The 20,385-nt window shown below is 39.0% G+C and overlaps 1 protein-coding gene across 5 annotated transcripts in view; it reads right to left on the reverse strand.

Moving 5' to 3' along the window:
• Positions 1-20,385, reverse strand: part of Gabra3 (gamma-aminobutyric acid type A receptor subunit alpha3) — a 393,665-nt gene that overhangs the window by 35,128 nt on the left and 338,152 nt on the right. For all 5 annotated transcript variants that reach the window (XM_063246537.1, XM_063246536.1, XM_063246535.1 and 2 more), the window contains one exon: positions 18,714-18,796. In XM_063246537.1, coding sequence (XP_063102607.1) covers positions 18,714-18,796 — 83 coding nt within the window. The remainder of the gene's footprint in view (positions 1-18,713; positions 18,797-20,385) is intronic.

Genomic DNA, 20,385 nt, shown 5'->3' on the forward strand with positions numbered 1-20,385 from the left:
ATGAACTCAAAGTAGTCTCTCCCTCCAGTGTCTCACTGCCAATAACCTTTCCTTCTCTTAAAAGTTCAATGTAGGGTTGGGGAAGAATGACCACACGTAACCTCATGAAGAGGGCACACATGCAAATGCCTCCAGGGGCCAGATACTACCTCACAGGAGTGAATGAGGCTAGTCGCAAGGAGAGTAAAATGCGAGGAAAGTAATAAAATTTTCTTTAATTAATTATGGGGTGAGCACATGAGATAAAGAAAAAAAAACTCAGACTAGTGGTATTTTAAATTAAAGAATGAAAAACCCAAATTACTGACAGCAATAATTAATGATCATCATTTTCTTTCACAACTTGCTTATTATCATTCTGATGTGTGAGCCAAAAACTTGACAACTTTTCTTTTGCAACAGGCTGTTAGTATGAGATCTTATATTTGGAATTCCAATGTCAGTCTCTCAGAGGAGTAAGCTGATCACAATTGCTACTTTGTGCAGTGGCTTTCATATTTGAAAAGAGTAACCTGCTCTAATGTGAGCATCTGGAGCTATAAGGGGAAGCAAAACCACCACACTGCTCATCTCTGTCCTCCAAGGTTTGAGCTGTTTGTAGTTCACATCAGTAAGAGCGTCTCCAGCTCATGGTGCCAACTGCTATGCCCATAGTGTGCTCTCTTTAAACATCTTGCCCAAAGCTAATACTTCCTGGTGAATCTGCCAGTGAATGCATGTGAAATATTGGTTCTTAAAAATTCTGTAATGCTGTGTGTACATTTTATAATAAGTGTGACATTAGGAACACATCTCATAAATCGAACATCAGTGCTTTATAATACCAGCATACCCATAGTGATGCACTTCCATTATACAATTCAGGGCTTTTTTTTTTCCAATACAGCTAAGAAAGACAATTCTTGATTTGCTTATAATGGGCAACAGTCTCCTCCTCCCTCCCCAAATTTTTCATTCATATCAGAATTCTCCTTAACATCATGAAGGAAATATGTAACCCTATGTAGTTTATTCTGTGTTTTTATAAGATGTAAAAGAAAATTTCACAAAAAATTAACTTTTGTACATAATCTGCCATATGGTCTCAGTCATATCTTCAACATTAAAAAATTCTTCTTTGACATATCATTTATGATGTAATTGATAGATCATTTATAAATTGGCCTCTATAAAGTCTTTTGATGCCTGGGAAAGTATATGACTGAAAGTGTATTGCATTTTTTCAGCAGCAACACTTAATATATACATTCAGACACTAAACCCATTGAACTTTCAGTCTGCTTTATTTAGGATTCTGACTGTACACCTTGTCTATGGCCTTGTCTATGCAATAGTTGCCTCTTACCTGTGCTTTTGCTCAGTGTGGTCCCAAAATATTGATGGTAAATTTCAGAAAAATGCAATTATAAGTTTTAAACTGCATGCCATTCTGAGTAACATAATGGCAAATCATGCTGCTGCTATCCTTCCTGGTTGGGATGGTAATTATCCCGTTGTCCAGTGTATCCATGCTGCATACACTACTTGCGCAATTAGTCACTTAGTGGTCATCTCAGTTGTCAGCTGAAATGTCATAGTGTGCTGCTTCTGTTCTAATAAGCATCACATGGTACCAAACACTATGTTATAATGCCTGCATCCTTCACATCCTTACATCTTAACATCCTGTGTCCTTACATCATCTCACTACATGGGCAGTTCACATCATTGCAAAAAGAGTAAGTACAGGACAAGAAGAGACTTTGGGAGTGAGTCAGAGTGAGCGATCCTATTTACATAACTCTTACGCAGTATGTTGTAAGAACTGTTCTATTTTATTTTTAGTTATTGTTAATTTGTTATTGTCCCTAATTAATAAATGTTATCAGAGATGTAAATGCACAGGAAAAAACATTGTATATACACAGTTTGGTAATATCCACAGATTCAGCAAACCCCCCAAAGTCTTGGAACATATTCCTAACAGATAGGGGAGACTAATGAATACTAGTTTTGGTTTCTATGATGCTTGTATACTTTTGGTATCTGAAGTGTTGTTTTTCAACAAAAGCACACTTTGCACGCAGATTAAAAACATCAAAACATTTTTCATTTCTATAAGGAAATGCAAACTCTTCCGTCTGTTAGAAAATAAGACCATTTCTGGTTTTTAGTTTTTCTTCTAAATGATTGCTACAACTCTCAGAACTATTTCACATACATTCTGTTTCATTGTACTGGAAGCCCAGAATTGTAAGTAAGATAGGAGTGCAGATGAACTGATTAATGGCAAATGATATTGGGGCTCTTGTCTCATGGACAAAAGTAAATGGCAGAGCTTGTGAGAAACAGGCGAGTGTGTGCTAGTGTACAGGGGACAGCCACTAATCAGCCTCAGCTAATTGTGGTCATGGAAAATTTGAAATTGGTGTTGTCAGATCTTCTGATTTCATAAAATAATAAACAAATCTGGAGTCTTATGTGACATGTCCAAAATTTCAGATCTTGGCAGATAATTCAAGAAGTGATTAACAGTGTATATGCTGAGCATATTGCATCAACAGCTCCAATTTACAACCTCTGACCAAGAGACTTCCTCTCACAGATGGCTACGGAATCTTGTGATTCATTCTTGGAAACAAGCATCCTCTCCGGCTATGGTTTAGCTTGGACTTCCAGCTGGAAATATAACTCTTTAAACTATTATCACTAAGGAGAAAGACAACCCTTCTCAGGAATCTTCTCATGCACTATCTCTAATTTATTTTGATAGCATGTGAAGGATGTCACCATGCTATCAGTGAAATATGATTTCACAAGATACTTGTCCTCAAAGTGCACCCCATGCATTCAATCCTTAATAGATATGCTTGGGGTTCCTTACTCCTTGCACACAGAACCACCTAGATACTCTTTCCTAGCTTTGCTACGGAGTGCTTGTAACATTCCCCATTTAAAGGGAAAGGCAGTATTCCACCTAATCTACCCAAGAGTTTTGACAATGTTAAACAAAAAAAGTAGACTAAGTTTTTTGGGTAAAGGGTACACAAATGAAGCTTTTCTTTACCACTAAGAAATAAAAAAAAGTTTTGGGTAGGATTTCTGAAGTTAAACTGAGTACCCTCAACAGACATCCCTGAATGCTAGCCCTCAGAATCTTAGGAGATTCTGTGCGGGTGTGACAATAAATACACTGTGCAAATAAAGGTGCCTTAGAATTTTACTAGGCCTAGATGGCAAGTTGTTTTATGCCAAAGAATGTTTAATATCCTTGAAAAATAATATATGTGAACAGAGAATCTGTAGAAAAATACTCTCTCTCTAATATGGAAATCAAAGCAGAAAAATCACTAATGAAGGAAGAGAAGTAAGAAAGAGAAGTAAATTTTTCAAAAGCAGACCAAGGGCTTGGGTGTTGCTCCATGAGAGAGGATGTGCATAGCACATTGAAGACCCTGGGTTCTCCCACTCTGCCTCCATACAATAAAGCGAAGAAAACAAATTGAAAGATACTTGATTGAATGTTGCCATCAAACCAGCCATTGTACTGGCAAACAAATGGTAGTAAGACACCACAGGGCCTCAGCGGAGTGTGCACAATCTGTTGCAGGAGATAGAGCAGAACAGCTAGAGTGCGCTGCGGAGCCCTAGAGGAGTGCCTGAGAAAGATCACTTTCACTGCAGCATTAATGACTGTAGGGCAGGGTGCAGCTGAAGCCAAGCCAGCATCCACAAGGCCACCCAATACCAGGCTGAGTGACTTCTAGGGCTTCCTACTTAATACTAGGCAGTGGCTTGAACTGCATGAAACAGGAGATTTCAGAATTAGGCAAGTGTAAGTGGTAGCTTTTCATGATGGCCAAAAATGAAAAGAAAGAACTTGAAGTGTCCCAGATGACGCTAAGGTTCTACCTTGCCCAAGCACGTGAGTGATGATGGAATTCACTCACTCGCTGGGGAGCAGAATCCTTTGCTTTTTACCTTCCCTTTTTTCCTCTCCTTCCTCCATGCTCCTTTGCACCTCAGCTTTCCTCCACTAGGACTGGCATCTTCTCCTCTAATTACTCTACTTTCCTGGAAAGGATATCTATGAGACAATTAAAAACTTTATACGCCTGGAATGGTTCCCTCACTATATTTTCTATTGTTTATAATGATGTAAGTATCTCCTTGCCTCTCGCAGATGTCCCTAGTATTTGAAAGGCGATTGGGTGATGGCAGCTCTGTAGCTCGCTTGCCTTGAAGAGGAGGACGGCTGGGGGAAGTCACTGGGAGCAGAAAGGGAGTGCTCTTTCTTCCTGCTCCCCCCAACACTTCTTTCTCTACTTCTTGCTGCCATGGGGCGAGCAGCCTCTCCTCTGCAATGCCCTCCACCCTGACATTTCTGCCTTGGATCCATCCAACCCTTGGCTGAATCCCCCCCAACTGTGGGCCAAAAGACAACTCTCCTTATTTAAATTAGGGTGTCAGTTATTGTGTCCAGCAGTGGGCAAGTGATTAATACACTTTGCCTTTAGTTGCTTACCAAATATTTTCTTTTGTTACCTGAGCCTTGTTGTGTGACAGATGTCAGGAAAACTGGAGGTAAAAAAAATCCATCCACAGTAGCACCACTAAGAAAGCTTATCATTGAATTCACACTGTGAGAGACTGATTGTTTACTTGATTAGCTGATTCACTCACTCATTAACAAGAATTATGGCATCACATAGTAAGGTTTTAGAGGTCAGAGGGCAGTTGAGGCTAACACGTGGTCTAGCACGGAAAATGTTTCCTGTGTACTTAAGAATGATGTACATTCTAGCGTTGTTGGGTGGAGTGCTTTACAAAAGTCCTTAGGTCTAGTTGGCTAATTGCATTTCCTCTATTTCTGTGGTGCTCTTCCAACATAGTTGTCATACATTATGAAAAGCCAAATGCTGAAATTTCTAGGTATTGTTGCTGAACTGTCATCAATTCTGCTTGGCATATTTGAGAGCCCTGTGATTAAGTGTATATAACCTTTCTGCTGGGCCAGCCCTTTAGTCATTACAAAACAGCATCTACAGAGTGGAGAAGAAGAGGATGGGAATAAGTCCGTTTCATCTCACTGAGCCAGCATCCACCCCTTTTGTTGAATGACACTCCTCATGTCACTAAGAGGTTTTGGTTGATTTCCAGGGTTTGGACAAAGTTAATTCTGACAGTTTTCAAAAATCATCTCTTTGCTTTTATACAGAGTAGATTTTTGGAAGTCCCTACTCTGTCATTACAGAATTGCTTCCTCTAAAACAATTTTCAAGGTTAATTTTAATTATCCAAATACAGATGTACACATTTAAATCACTTCTTGACATATTTTTCTCAGCTCCTGGGATTGTGTACCATTGGGTGCTATCCGTTAGATTTATTGAGTCACTTTTCCCTAGCTTCTCTATGTTACCACGACTGAGAAACAGTACCTGATCTCTTCTCTGAATATAATCATTTCCATGGTGATCTTACTCAACCTTACAGCTTTGATACCATCTATAAATGAAATATCCAGTCCAGACTCTTTCTGGACACTTTTCATATTTTCTGAACAATTTTTATATTATATATATATATATATATATATATATATATATATATATATATAAAATCTTAAGGAGTTTAGAAATTAACAAACTTTTTTGTATTTTTTTATTTAAAGAAAGACAAGATAGAAAACGGGCAGAAATAGTACATACTTTCAAAGAAAAGAAATAGTAATAATTCACTTGCTGATGTATACATATTGTCCCCCTATAAATAGTTGTTCAAGGTACACAAGTGGAGCATATAAATGGGATTTCTACCAGGGAGACTGCAAACAGTTATGTTCAACTATCCAACAAAAACTAAGTATTATGGCTATCAATCCTATACACTTAGACATGTACGCATTTGTCCATATCTTCATTTATATTGAGACCTAACAGAGCATATTAGATTAAAATACTTCTGAACAAAAATTAATAATATTGCTGGATTTCACATCATAACACTCTGGAATCAGGATTGGGTACTGCAGTGCCACTGTCTTTCTTTCAAAGTTTTTGTTCATTTCATCATGTGTCATCAGATCAGTTCTCATAAACTGTTTGTAGGTTTTACGTAAGCTTGAGTCTTAACATGTATTTCTATCCTTTCTATGTTAGAGGGAGAAATAGAACAAAGCAGGACAGAGCTAAACTTTTTCCTATAGACATATAAGACTAAAAAGACATATAAATCTGCTGTATAAGGAGTTCTATCCTGGTCACTGTGCTGTTTCTTGTTATCATCAACAGAATTGGCTATATCATCAGATAAAGTATAATTGAGCATATCAGTACATAACAGAATTAACAGAAATACAACTTTATAGGTAGTATAGAGCTACAAAACAGGTAGTAATCAAATCAGAATGGATATCATAGTGAATCATTGTTATTTTCAGTATAGTTGTCTGTACTCCTCAACTTGTTGCCATCAACCTTACAGGTTTTGAATAAAATTTGTCAATAATAAGCAGCAATCAAACAAGTCATATTTAAATAAGATAAGTCATGATATAACAGTATAAGTCATGATATAACAGTATAAGTCATACAGGGACCCTGATTGAGTTAATAGGGAATTAAAGATGTCCCCTATGCTATGGACAGCTGTCTGTGCCCTCAGATCAAATGCTTGTATACAAGGTAGGACAGAATGAGTTCCAACCAAGCAGAGTGTTGCAAGCAACAGGGGTTTTAATTCCTGATACACTATTAGCTAAAGCTTCTGCTGTTTTCTTTTCTTTTCTTTTCTTTTTTTTTTTTTTTTTGAGGACTATTCCTCCCTTTTACTGTCCCAGAATGAACTGTGTTTTTTTGGGTCTCCCCAACACTCACGGTTTTGTATTTGTGGGGGTAACTTGTTATTTAAGTGTTTCTGAACTTTCTCACTCCTGGCCTGGATTTCTAGTTATATTTTTTCATTTCTTAAAGCCTGTCTGTTAAACCTATCCATTTATACTGGTCTAGTTACCCCTATTACTCTCTGGTTCCCTATCACATCGAGTTCCATTTTCTCATGTTTGATTTTGGTCCATATAACCTTCTTCAGGCTAATTATATTTCCTATAAAGAGCCTCTCGGTGGACCCTATCTCTTGATCCATTCCTCCTGCTATTCTCTATTTTTCCCCTTAAGTTAGTGTATCTAGGCCATCTATATTAGAAATTATATCCAACCTTCTCTGCCTCATTTCTGTTGAGCTCTTTTTCTGTTATTAGTTGTCAGTTTGTCCTCTTCATTTTGCTTTCTGCTCCATTCATTGTGGCCTCTCTGTTACTGTTTTTGAAATCTTATTATTTTTCTTTTTCAGAATGTCCTGCAGTATTCTCTGTAGAGTTGAATATGTGCTTGCATATTCCCCTAGTTTCTCTTTATCCTGGAAGCACCTTGTTTCTCCATTAATTTCTAGGGACAGTTTTGCAGGATATATCAATCTTGGCTGGAGGTTATTATCTTTCAAAGCTTTATTTCACCCCACACTCTTCGTGATTTGATGGTTTGTGCTGAGAAGCCTGCTGTAATTCTGATGGGTATTCCCTTGTAAGTGATCTGTTTCTTGTCTCTGACAGCTTTTAATATTCTGTTCTTATATTGGATTTCTGGAATTTTTATTATTATTATATGCCTGGGTGTAGTTGTTTGGGTTGTAGGTGGCTGGGGTCCTGTATACCTCGTACATCTCAGTATCTTTACCTTTTACTAAATTAGGAAAATTCTCCTCGATTATTTCTGTAAATAGCCTTTGTAGTTCATCTATTTTTGTCCCTACTTCATCTTTTATGTTCTTAATTCTTAAGTTATAGATCCTCTTATCATCTTCAAGCCTTTGTATTATTGCTTTTTGTTTCCTTGTTATTTTTAAGAAGTTTTTCATTTCATGCTCCCATATTACAAATCTGTCCTCCAGTTCAGATAATCTATCCTTAGTTTCTTTCAAGCTGTTATGCCAGCTTTCAATAGAGTTTTTAGTTTCCTGGTAATATCTTTGAACCTGCTTCATGTATTCTGTTTTGTCTATTTTCTCCATCAAACAATTCTCCCCTTTTTCTCTGTTCTTCCATTCCACAATCTGTTTTTTCTTGGGTGGTGCTTAGTATTTCTCTATTATACTTATATCTTGCTTTACTTCATTAAATACTTCACTTTTGAACTCGTCTATGAAGCTCCAGAGATAACGCTTTATGTCTATTGGTGCCGTGTCCAATATTGCATGTTTTCTGTCCTCATTCTCCTTTGCATTTACTTTTCCTGGATCAGTGTTCTCAGGATTGGGGACCAAGGACCCTTTCTTGTTGCTCCCTCTTCCCATACTTTTTGTTCCTTCCATACAGGCATATATAGGAGGCCCAGTTTCTTTCTTTGTCAGTTACAGTTTGTTTGAATTGCGCCGGCTTAGGTGTTCCCACCCACTGCAGTGTACTAGGGAGACACAGACCTGGGCACCTCTACTGGGCCTGCCCCTCCAGGTCAACCTGCTGAAGGCTTCACTGGTATGGTGCACTGCCAGGAAAAGGGACCTGGTTTGGAATAGCCTACTGTATCTTAGTTGGCGGCGTCACCCAGGTCAGGTGCTCCCCACCAATCCCACTTGAGAGGGGAATATGCAACTCAAGTCACTGCAATGTCCTGTTCTGGCTAGTCTGCCAGGTCCCAGAATGTCCTCTGTTGGAGCCTCCTTATCTGTGGAGGGGTGCCCGTTCCTCTCACTCACCACAGGTCGAAGCAGGGCTCCCTGCCAGTCCTGCTCTCAATTTCGTTCACTGATTCCCGCTCTCAGAGCTTTTGCATCCCTATCCCAACTGTGTCGATTCAGGTGCAACAGGGGCGGCAAGAAAGTCAAGCTGCAGTTTCTAGAGACACGGGTTCCAGCTTCAGCACTGAGATTTTATTTGTTCCAGTCATAGCACCAGGATTGCATTTCCAGTTGACTTCTCTCCACTTAGTTCATTCCTGAGTCGGCAGGGTATATCTCCCCTTGCTAAGGACTCCTCACCATTCCTGGATTCTAAGCTGGCTATCTCAGAGAGCCTCCATAGCTGCTGTTATCTATCTGCCATGTTCTCCCCCAGCTGAATTAACATACTTTTTAATGCATGCAAGAATTACCAATAGATGTAAAGACATAAATTTGAAGGAATCTATTCATGTCAGGTCAAAACTTGAGCTGAAAGTACTGAAACATTGGGTTTAAAATTGTGAAATTTGCATGTATCAAGGTAAGAGTACACAGGATCTAAGTGCACAATGTCCTAGATTGATTTTGCTTAATATCAGTGTATGCTGGGGGTTCTATATGCCACGATTGGCAAATCTTCCTTCAGACCTAAATATAAATAAACCTATTTTTATGGTATGCTATGTAATTATCCATATACACTATATATATATATATATATATATATATATATTGCTGCTTGCAAATCCAATAAGTAATAGGTTTGCAGAATAAAATAAATCCTTAAGCTGGTAATTGTAATGTGTGAGTCTATCAAATTTAACTTGCAAGGAGTTCCAATATTATTATTCAAGTACTGTACAATAAAATCTACTGACATTTTCCAGTGTCTAATTATCCTCTATAGACTACAAGTCTTCTAAAAATACTTCTAAACTTATTAATAATGATTAAAGTCCACTAAACATATTGGAAGTGTGGTATGACTAATGCTTAACACTGAATCTGCTGAAAGATAAAAATAGGAAAAAACCGAAGACATAGGCATAAGGACTTTCTGAAAAGAATGTAAACTGCACAAGAAATAACACCAAGAATTAACACATGGGATTATATCAAATTGCAAAGCTTCTGTACAGCAAGGGAAATAAACAAAAGAGTGAAGAGACAGTCCAGAATGGGAAGAGAATTTTTGTTGGCTACTCCTCAGGCAGAAGACTAATACCTAGCATACATTTTTAAATCTCAAAATTAGATCCCCAAAATAAAATAATCAAACAATGGACAAGTAAAAGGATTATCTCAAAAAAAAGAACAGATGTAAATTATGTACATCAAAAATGTTCAGAATCTTTGGCCATTAGAGGAGTGTAAAACTAGACAATGCTGAAATTCTATCCTACTCTAGTAAGCATGGCTGTATCAAGGACTTAAAAAAGAACAGATGCTGGCAATATTGTTGGGAATTAAAAGGACGTTTTCTGTCTCACTGTTGGGAATGTAAACTAGTACAACCACCATGGAAATGAAGATGGAGAATCCTCAAAAAACTAAAGCTAGAAATTCTATTTGCTACAGTTATTTCTCTTCTGGAAATCTTCCCCAAAATTTTAAAAACATCAAATTAGTGTTAGACAAATATCCACGTTTATAGAAGCACAAGATACAATAGATAAATTATGAAAGTGAACTAAATGCCCATCCACAGATGAATGGATGAGGAAATATGGCATATGTACACAGCAGAGTCTCCCTCAGCCATAGAGAGGAAAACTTTGAAACCTTTGTAGGAAAAGGGATGCACCTTGAGACCGTAATTCTAAGTGAAGTTAATCAGATACAGAAGATTAGATATTATGTGGTTTCTCTAAATAATAGAAATCCAAAATATAAATAATTTAAATAACAAAATAAAAGGGAGATGGTAGGAAAAAGAGGGGTCAGTTTTGTAAATATGGGAAAGGTATCTGCAGAAGAGAGATGAGACAAGGAAAAAGGGGAGTAAAACGGATCAAGATGTAGTGTGTCCCTTCCAGTTCCTCAAAATGATGTCATCATTATGTATCACAAACATACACTAACAGTAAAAGAAACTTACCTTATGAATAAAAAAATGAAATTTCTCGTAATTCTAACTCCTTGTTTATGAATTGTGTAGTTCAATGTATCAGGAATTTGGGAATATTACCAACAGCAATGATAGATAAATGATTAAAGACTTCCAACACCACAGATCAGTTTTGTCTGTTTTCATATATAACAAAAACTCACACTCACTATGTATGCATGTATGTGACTTTTTTGCTCAACACTTTATTACATAACTTGTGTTGTTGAGTGCTATATAACTGTCACAGTTCTATGGTACTTATTTTGTGCCCACATCGGAGATTTTTAACCCTTTCTGATGGATGTTAGGGTACTTTTCATTGTGGGCTCTATTACAGTTAACTCTGCTGCAGACAAAATTTATATGCCCTTTAGTAAAGACAAACCCTGGCTTACGTTTGGAAATATACTCAGGACTAGAGATGCAAAGATATCTGCTATGTGTATATGCAGCACTATTAAAGACCAAACAGGCTCATAACCTTTATACCAATTTACAGGCTTGTTAGTAGGTCAGGAGAACACAGGCACATTCTATAAGCTCAACAATTTGTGGTACATTTTGTTTTTAAAATTTTGGTTATTTTAGTTGTAGTGTTATGGTTTGTATTTTACTTTATATTTCTGTACTGAAGTAACTGGAGAGAGAGAGAGAGAGAGAGAGAGAGAGAGAGAGAGAGAGAGAGAGAGAGAAAGAGAGAGAGAGAGAGACAAAATAGAGAGAAATTGGGGAGCTCTATTTTACAAGGTTACCAGTTCATTGTGCGTTGTGTCTAGATGTGCCCTCAATGCCTCATGCAGTCAGCGGTGGGGCTTTTCCAGAGGTGGCTGCATCTAGAGTGTGTGATGTCAGGCTTAGGGGCGTGTGACCACTGAACCAGTCCACTGATTGGTTTGCACAGTCTGGGTGTGGATAACTGGAAGGGCCTAGCTGGGCGCGAGTGCTGCGTGCCGTGCCCTCAGAGCATGCAGCCCCGAAAGAATATGAAGGACAGTGAGAGGGCTTCTGCCCTTGGCACTGCCTTGCTGCCTTCTGGCCACCAGGCACTGCTGCTCCTCCGCCACACCACCCTGCCTTAAAACCAGCTGACTATGAACTGAAACCTCGACAAATTGCGAGCTGAATTAACCTTTCCTCCCTTACTTGGAGGGTGGCAGGTATTTTGTCTCAACAACAAGAAAAGTAACTAAGACACTCTTCAAGACTTTGGCAATTTTTCTGTTGAAGCAATATGAATATTTTCTCCCTCGTTGCAGCTCGCCTTTTCTCTGAATAAGGGAAATCCCTTAATTTTAAAGTATTCTAAATTTTCTCTTTCATTTTTCTAGCTAGTTCTTTTCTACGTTCCATTTCAACACAGTCTACCTCTTTCAAGATTCTGAAGCTGCTTTTTAATGTCTTATTCTGAGAGCTCTGCTCTAACCTTTTCACATGTAGCTCTAGAGTCCATATGGGATTTTTTTTTTTGGATATGATGTGCATGCATCAAGATGTCCCTCCCTCCCTTCCTTTTTCCCTCCCTCCCTCCTTTCTCCCTGTCATTTTTACTTTGTCCCATCAACAGTACCCTATCTAAATTACTGTATCTTTATTTCTCTTACTTGTAAAAAACTTTCTTTTTATTATCTACTTTTGCGGTACATAATGATTACATTCATTGTGGAGAATTGGTACATACACATAACACATCTGAATTCTTTTCTCTTTCCTCTATCACTTTTGCCAACATCAGATTCATTTATCTTATAAATTCTTATAAAGTTATTTATCATTCATACAGATTAGCAGCCAGATTAACAGGCCAAAAACATATAAAACACATAAGACAATTAATAAAAGAGATGCAGACAAATAGTAGTGAATCAGATTTCGTAGAAAATCCTCCAGCGTTAAGTTTCTTCATGATTGTCTTAACTATTCTTGGTATTTTTCTTTCTGTTGAGACAGGGTTGCTCTACGCAGTTCACGCTGGCCTTAAACTGACTTTGTAGGCCAGGCTGGCCTGGAACTCACAGTGATCCTCTTGCCTCAGCCTCCCAAGTACTGGGATTACAGGTCTGTGCCACCATACCCAGAAAGACACTTTAATATTTACATGTGAACTTTAGAATCAGCATTGTTCCTTTGATATTATACAACCTGGTGTTTGAATGTACTTTTCATATTGGTTTTTGATCTCACACTCTAGTCATGGAGTCAAACTTACACACAAGCTGCAAACCTGGCCCAGAACTAGTGACTTGCTGAGAATGAAGATGCTACGGATCACAGGTTACTTTAGAGCTCCTCCCGCTTTTCAGATCTTGAGTCTCTTTAACCCTTATTGTAGAACCTTAGTGTAGAATCCCAGTGTAGAACTCTACACTTCTAGGGCTCCTCGTCGTTTATGATGGGAGCAGGAGCCAACAGCAAACAACTTTGTGCTACCTGAAATGGAAGCAATACTCATCTCTTTTGATAGCAAATCCATTCAGACAAAAATATGTGTGCCACCACCGAGTTCTCTTAGGTACAGTGCTGTACGTCTTCTCCATTGGGGGACAGAACCAGGCCACTTCTTACCACCTGTATCACTGTCACTGGGAGCTGAGCCACTGTCAACCACTGCTTGAACTATTCCCCTAGCCCTCGTCACCTCTCCATCACACGTCTCATGTGGAATACTGTAGTCACCACCTCACCAGACTCCACTCCTACCATCTCCCTCCTCACAAGACTCTTAAATCCTAGTGGTGAGTTTTTAAACCAGATAATGCCATTCTTTATCCAAAATAGCCCAGTCTCTGCCCCTTTCTCTTTAGCATCTAAACCAAACTCCTGTAGTATCCTGAAAGATTCCAGCTACTCTGGACCCTGCTTTAATTGTTAATCTCATCCTTTCCCAGTGTTTCTCTTTACTACCCTAGGCAATGGCTTCTCCAATATTTATTGAATAAGTGTAATATTTTTTAAAACTTTACCATCTTTTCTCTGAGTTATTTCTATTCCCTGAGACACTAACTCCTTAGATGGCTGTATCATTAACCCCTTTACTTTACAAAAGTTTATTTAAAACTGTCATTTTTTGAATTTTTTTTTTCTTTCTAGTACTGGGGATTGAACCTTTGCAAATGAGATACATCCCCAGCCCTTGGTATTTTTAAATTTTGAGCCAAAGTCTGCCTAAGCCACTGTGTTGCCCAGTCTGGGTTTGAACTTGTGATCCTCCCACCTGATTGTAGGTGTGCCTCCATGCCTGCATTCTGCTAAAATTTAACCGATGTATGCCAATTGCACATATTCATCTGCAGCAGTGTGATGATCAAACCAGAGTAACTAGAATATCCATCCTTTCAGACATTTATAATTTCTTCATTTGGGGAACTTTTAACTCTTTTGAAATACAAAGCAAAGTGTTGTTACCATAAGCGCCCCCCGACAATATGGAGCGGTAGAACTTCTGCCTCCTCTCCAGCTCTTATCTGTGGCCTTCCTCGTCCCCCCATGCCTACTGTGTTTTCCAGTAAAGTGGGGTCCCTGAGCAGTCATTGCAGTTTCACTGATAACCGTATCCCACCTGGGTGTGACTGACTCGTCTCATTCCACAGTACTTGCATGTTTTCCCACGGTTTTTCTCACTTCACAACATACTTCACACTTTCCTTTTTATTCTTTATTTACTTGATCTTTCACTATTACTCCAATTTCTAATAAAAGCTCCACATGGCCAGAGGATTTTGTTTTATTTATGAATGCATTCCCACACCTAAAATAGAGACTGGCACATAGGAGACAATCTGTAAACATTTGGCAAATGAATGAATGAAAAATAGGCCATGTATAATTATTGCAGTTTTTCAAATGCTCTATTTCAAATTGCAGAGGTAAATCTAATATAGACAGGATCACACATATTTTGGCATATTAGTCTGATGACCTGATACAATACTTACTATGAAATTCTTAGTTCCAGAACACTTAAATTACTTTCAATTTTTAAAAATTTTATTTAAGGAGAAAAAAAAAGCAGAGAAAGGGTACAAGTTATACAGATTTACAGAAAAAAATAAACAGTAGGAAATCACTAGTTAATGGATTACATATTGTCATCTTAGAAATAATTGTTCAAGTCACAAAATTAAAGCTTGTAAAGTGGACATTCCAACAATGATACTGCAATTTTGAGTTTTCTAATTCACTTGAAAACAGACCATTTATTTACTGTCTCCTCTGTATAATGTATAGCTAGTGGGAAAGGCAATATTCTAAAAAGTGAGCAACTCTTTGGTGGCTTCCTCTGTATTATTTACTGTTGAGAATAAGACAGAAGTATATACAGGTACAAGAGGAATGGACATTTTAAAATATGCATAAATATAATCTCTTTGTGTGACCTTATATTTCAGAAACTACTACTGTTCTGTGCGTCAGTTCTAGCCTGCCCTGTCCTCTGGGCAAATTAGCAAACAGATGTTGATACTTTAATGACACAGGAATTATTTTGAAATGGTGAGATAAGATTTACTGTTTAAAAAGAAAACTCTGCTCTCCAAGTTGGGTATGGTGATTGAAGCCCTACTTCCGGGAGAACATGGCGGACAGATAACAGCTACTACGGAGGCTCTCTGAAAGGCTCGGCTCAGAAGTCAGGAAGGGTGTGGAGTAAGAAGACATAAGCAGGTGGAGATACGCTCTGCTGACTCAGGAATGAACTGGGCTGAGAGAAACCAACTTGGAATGCAGTCCTGGTGCTAAAACAGGAACAGAAAAGCCTCAGTGTGGAGGCTGGAGCCTGCGCCATTGGAAGCCGTGATTTGGGTTTCCCGCCACGCGGCGGCTGCCTCTACGTCAGCTCGGCAAGGAGAGAGACGCGCGGAAGCTCTGAGAACGGGAATCTGGGAACGGAGTCGAAAACAGGACGGGCAGGGAGGCATGCACTGACTTGTGGTGAGGTGAGTGAGAGAAACTGACACTCTACCACAGTTTGACTCCAGCGGAGGACATTCTGGGCCCGGGCAGTCTTGCGGGAGCAGGGCGCGGTGGTGACTCCAGCCACACATCCCCCTCTCAGGCAGGACTGATGAAAAGTGCCTAGCCTACGTGATGCTGCTGGCGGACCCAGTAGGCTAGCCCAACCCAGATCCCAGAGCCTGATGGTGGCCGGGAGGGGCAGGCCCTGCATAGGCTGCCTGGTCCATAACTCCCTTTTGTGCTGCGGTGGGCGGGAACACCTAACCGGCGCAATTCGATCAGGCTGTGGCTGACAGGGAGAGAAGCTGGGTCTCCTATATAAGCTTGCATATATAAGGAATAGAGAATATGGGAAGAGGCAACAATAAGTAAGGCTCCTCGGCCCCCAATTCTGAGAAACAGGTAATAGCGGACACCACACCAATAGACATAAAGTGCCATATAGAGAGCCTCATAGATCAGTTCAGGAATGAAGTTATCAACGACCTGAAGCTAGAAGTATGCAGAATAGTTAGAGAAATGCTAAGCACCACCCAAGAAAAAACAGATGGTGGAATGGAAGAACAGGAAAAGAGGGGAGAATTGTTTGATGGAGAAAACAGAGAAAGCATAGAATACGTGAAGCAGGTTCAAAGGGACTACCAAGAAACTAAGAAGTCTATCGAAGACTGGCATAACAGCTTGAAAGAAACTATGGACAGACTATCTGAACTGGAGGGCAGATTTGTAATATGGGAGAATGAAATGAAAAACTTCTTAAAAATAACAAAGAAACAAACAGCAATAATACAAAGACAAGAAGATGATAAGAGGATCCATAACTTAAGGATTAAGAACATAAAAGAAGAAGTAGGGACACAAACAAATGAACTACAAAAGCTACTCACAGAAATAATCCAGGAGAATTTTCCTAATTTAGCAAAAGGTAAAGATACTCAGATGTATGAGGCATACAGGACCCCAGCTACCTACAACCCAAACAGAGCAACACCCAGGCATATAATAATAAAAATTCCAGAAATTCAATACAAGAACAGAATATTAAAAGCTGTCAGAGACAAGAAACAGACCACTTACAAGGGAGCACCCATCAGAATTACAGCAGATTTCTCTGCACAAACGATCAAATCACGAAGAGCGTGGGGGGAAATAATTCAAGCTTTGAAAGATAATAATCTCCAGCCAAAATTGAGATATCCTGCACCACTGTCCCTGGAAATTGATGGAAAAACAAGGTGCTTCCAGGATAAAGAGGAACTGGGGGAATTTGCAACCACCAATTCAACTCTACAGAGAGTATTGCAGGATATTCTAAAAAAAGAAAAATACAAAGAATCCAGAAATAGTGGTGGGGAGACCACAATGAATGGAGCAGAGAACAAAATGAAGAAGACAAACGGACAGCTACTGACAGAAAAAGAGCTCAACAGAAATGAGGCAGAGAAGATTGGATGATAGGAACAGCTATTTTGGAGAAAATGACATCTTAATAGGTAATACTGACTTAGTATCATCTTGTTTTGAAGTCTCATCAAGCTTTTGTTCTTCTGTCTCCAATGGTCTAAATAGGTTGTATCTTACTGGATTTTATTATGTACGATAGTATAAGCAAAAACCTTTTAAAGACAAGGAGATTATACAGAAACCATTATTCATTTTCTGTTAGTCGATTCTAAATACTCTGTAATGCTGTCATTCTTTTAAATGGTTTTACATTGTTTTGATATATTTAATGCTACAGTATATGAAGTTGTACTCAAGGATTTCAAGGAAAGAGACAATATGGTAACTACTTTTAGGTCAGGATTATCTGGTGGAGAAACACTATTCTGCTTAAATGGTTATGTTTTGATCTGTGCTATTTCGCTGTTATGCCCTCTTCTATCTCAATCTCCACTCCATTATTTACTTTTTTATTTTTATCCTTTTAATTAAAGGAAAAATAAATAAAAATAGCAGGATAGATTATAGTAACCCACTTTGACTTTCCATTATCTCGATTTAAAGCCCTGTATTACTCTCACCATCTTGTTTTTGACTGATGTTCCCCTATTCTGTTTTGCTGGATAGTATCAGGTTCGAAAGTTTAGGCATCAGCTGTGAAGATAATGAGATTCATTATAACGCCCATTCTCGTTGACTTTTATCTACTTTTGAAGACCTACAATGTCTCCAATGTTTTGGTTTTGTCGGTTTTGTTCTTTACTGTTTTGTTCAATTTTATTATAACTAATGATATAGGCAATTCTATTAGAGATAGCGGGAGGCATTATGGTAACCATTGTTGATCACCTTGTATTATGTTTTTACATTATCTATTATGTCCACCCTTTTGATTTGACCGATTCTGTTCTGTTATGTCACATTTGGTTTTACTCTCTTCCAAAAAAGTAATAAGAACCGTGGGAGCAATGAAACCCAAAATGTGTAATAGTCATTGTACAAAAGAGAGGAAAAGAAAGTGCTCTAAACTATATAACTGCATGTATATTTAAGTGTAGAAGATAGAAAATGATATCACAGAGTTTTATTGGATCATTGAACAGAACTGTTTGCAGTATCATTGATGGAATGTCCACTTTACAAGCTTTAATTTTGTGACTTGAACAATTATTTCTAAGATGACAATATGTAATCCATTAACTAGTGATTTCCTACTGTTTATCTTTTTTTCTGTAAATCTGTATAACTTGTACCCTTTCTCTGCTTTTTTTTTTCCTCCTTAAATAAAATTAAAAAAAATAAAAAGAAAACTCTGTTAAGAGCTTAGGAAGAAAACTTAAAAGCTAAGTCTTTTCCTCCTGGCCAGTTATTACTTCTTGACCCCATTCCCTTTACTCACTTCCATAGCAGCCAGAGACATAGGCCTTGCTTGAGAACCCCCCAGGGAGCAAAATAAGACAGATTGATTTCTTTTGGTAGAAGATCAAACAAATGAAACAGAGAAAATACATACAGCTGCCAAACTTCAGTGGGCAGGCGTGCACATCCATGGGGAAATCTTCCAAATGCATGGGGCACTCAGCATGAATCGTAAGCCTAAAAGGAAAGAGAACAGAAAACAGAGAATGAAATAAACTAAAATAAATGTTAGTAAACATGAACCTCAGTTCCCCCTCAGCAGCACCCCTAAGAACGACAAAGAAGTTTACTTGTTTAGACAAGCACCTCTGCTCACTGCTTTTTGGGATCCAGAATTCATGCTCAGTAAAGTATCAGTACATCCAGACTGAGTGAAACATGGCTCACTTCTAAGATCAACCAAAGCAGCCCATTGGAAAAACGTCGTGCGGAGGCATCCCACATTCATCTTCTCCCTTTCTCACTCTCCTCAACCCTAGTCATACTATATCAGGACCAGGTAACAGATCCTGGCAAGAGGGTGGCCCCAGGCCACTGCTGCCTTCCATTTCCTGTCACTGATTGATGACAGTGAGATACCAGAGGATATCTATTTATTGTCAACTTACAGATATCCATGTGTCTAGGGAGGTACAGGAGGTTCAGTGTGTAATCATGGTCATTATAGGGGCCATCGCTAAATGCGCATGAGATGTGCACCTCGTGCTAGGGCTTCGAGGTGCATTCACATACAACAATCCCACTCGTGTCAGCCTCTAACAACTGCAAAGTGGGGATCCTGGGGGCCTGCAACCAAGGACGCTATTTACTCCATTTGCTCCCCATGGTGACCCCATGAGGGACATACTGTAGGCATTATTATCATCCCCGTTCCAGACACTAGAAGTTAGAGTGTTTTTCAGAGTCACACAGCCTGCAGAACAGGGGTGGAAATCCAGAGTTCTTTCCATGTCAGCTGACTTGGGTTCCCCTGAGGGCAAATGTCTCTTCCATTCCTTGGGACTCTTAGTCATGTGAAAGATGCTGAAATTACCTATGCTTCCCTTTGGGAGAATCTTCCCCACACATAAGGTGGTAGTGGGCACAGTCAGGGTTCTATCTGTTGCAGAAAATGCTTGAAGGGATCTTCAAAGTCACAGCACGGTAGAAGGAGGGAGGGATGGGAGAAGAGAGTGCAATACAACAAGGAGGTCAGAGAGCATCAGGCTATGTCTAAGGACCAATGGGAAGAACACAGCCCTGATTTCGCTTGTGAAGTGCCCTGCCCTCACACGCACCTGCTTCCTCCTCTCTGCTTTGTTCTTAGGTAGGGTGGGCATGAAGTAGATAGAAAGGCAGACAGGAAACGGATGATAAATCAGTTCTGCTACCAATCAGAAATCACTACCCTTACATCTTGCTGTTACAAACTATTTGCGTGGTCCTGTTCTCCACTTCCCAAGGACCACTGGAGAGACATAAAGTAATTTCCCCTTGACATTCCGCATAAGAGGCAGTACCTTAGAAACAATCATATCAGTACTGAGAGGGAACACAATTTTCTTTATTAAACTCTCATGGACACTTTTACTATATAAAAGAAGTAGCAGGTTTCTCAGTGAATTACCTCTCTCTTGTGTCTGCTTCTTTGAGTCATGAAGCCCCCTTTCTGCCTTAAGAAATAAAGGTCAGATGGGTGGGCTGGCTGGCTGGCTTGAGAATTGAGCTTTTGTCCAAGACATGCGGGACATTTTGTAAACATCCAAGAGATTAATTAGAACTTCAAG

Source organism: Cavia porcellus, unplaced genomic scaffold, assembly GCF_034190915.1.
Source record: "Cavia porcellus strain 051 isolate PalLab524CR breed Dunkin Hartley unplaced genomic scaffold, mCavPor4.1 scaffold_3, whole genome shotgun sequence".
NCBI classification, from domain to species: Eukaryota; Metazoa; Chordata; class Mammalia; order Rodentia; family Caviidae; genus Cavia; species Cavia porcellus.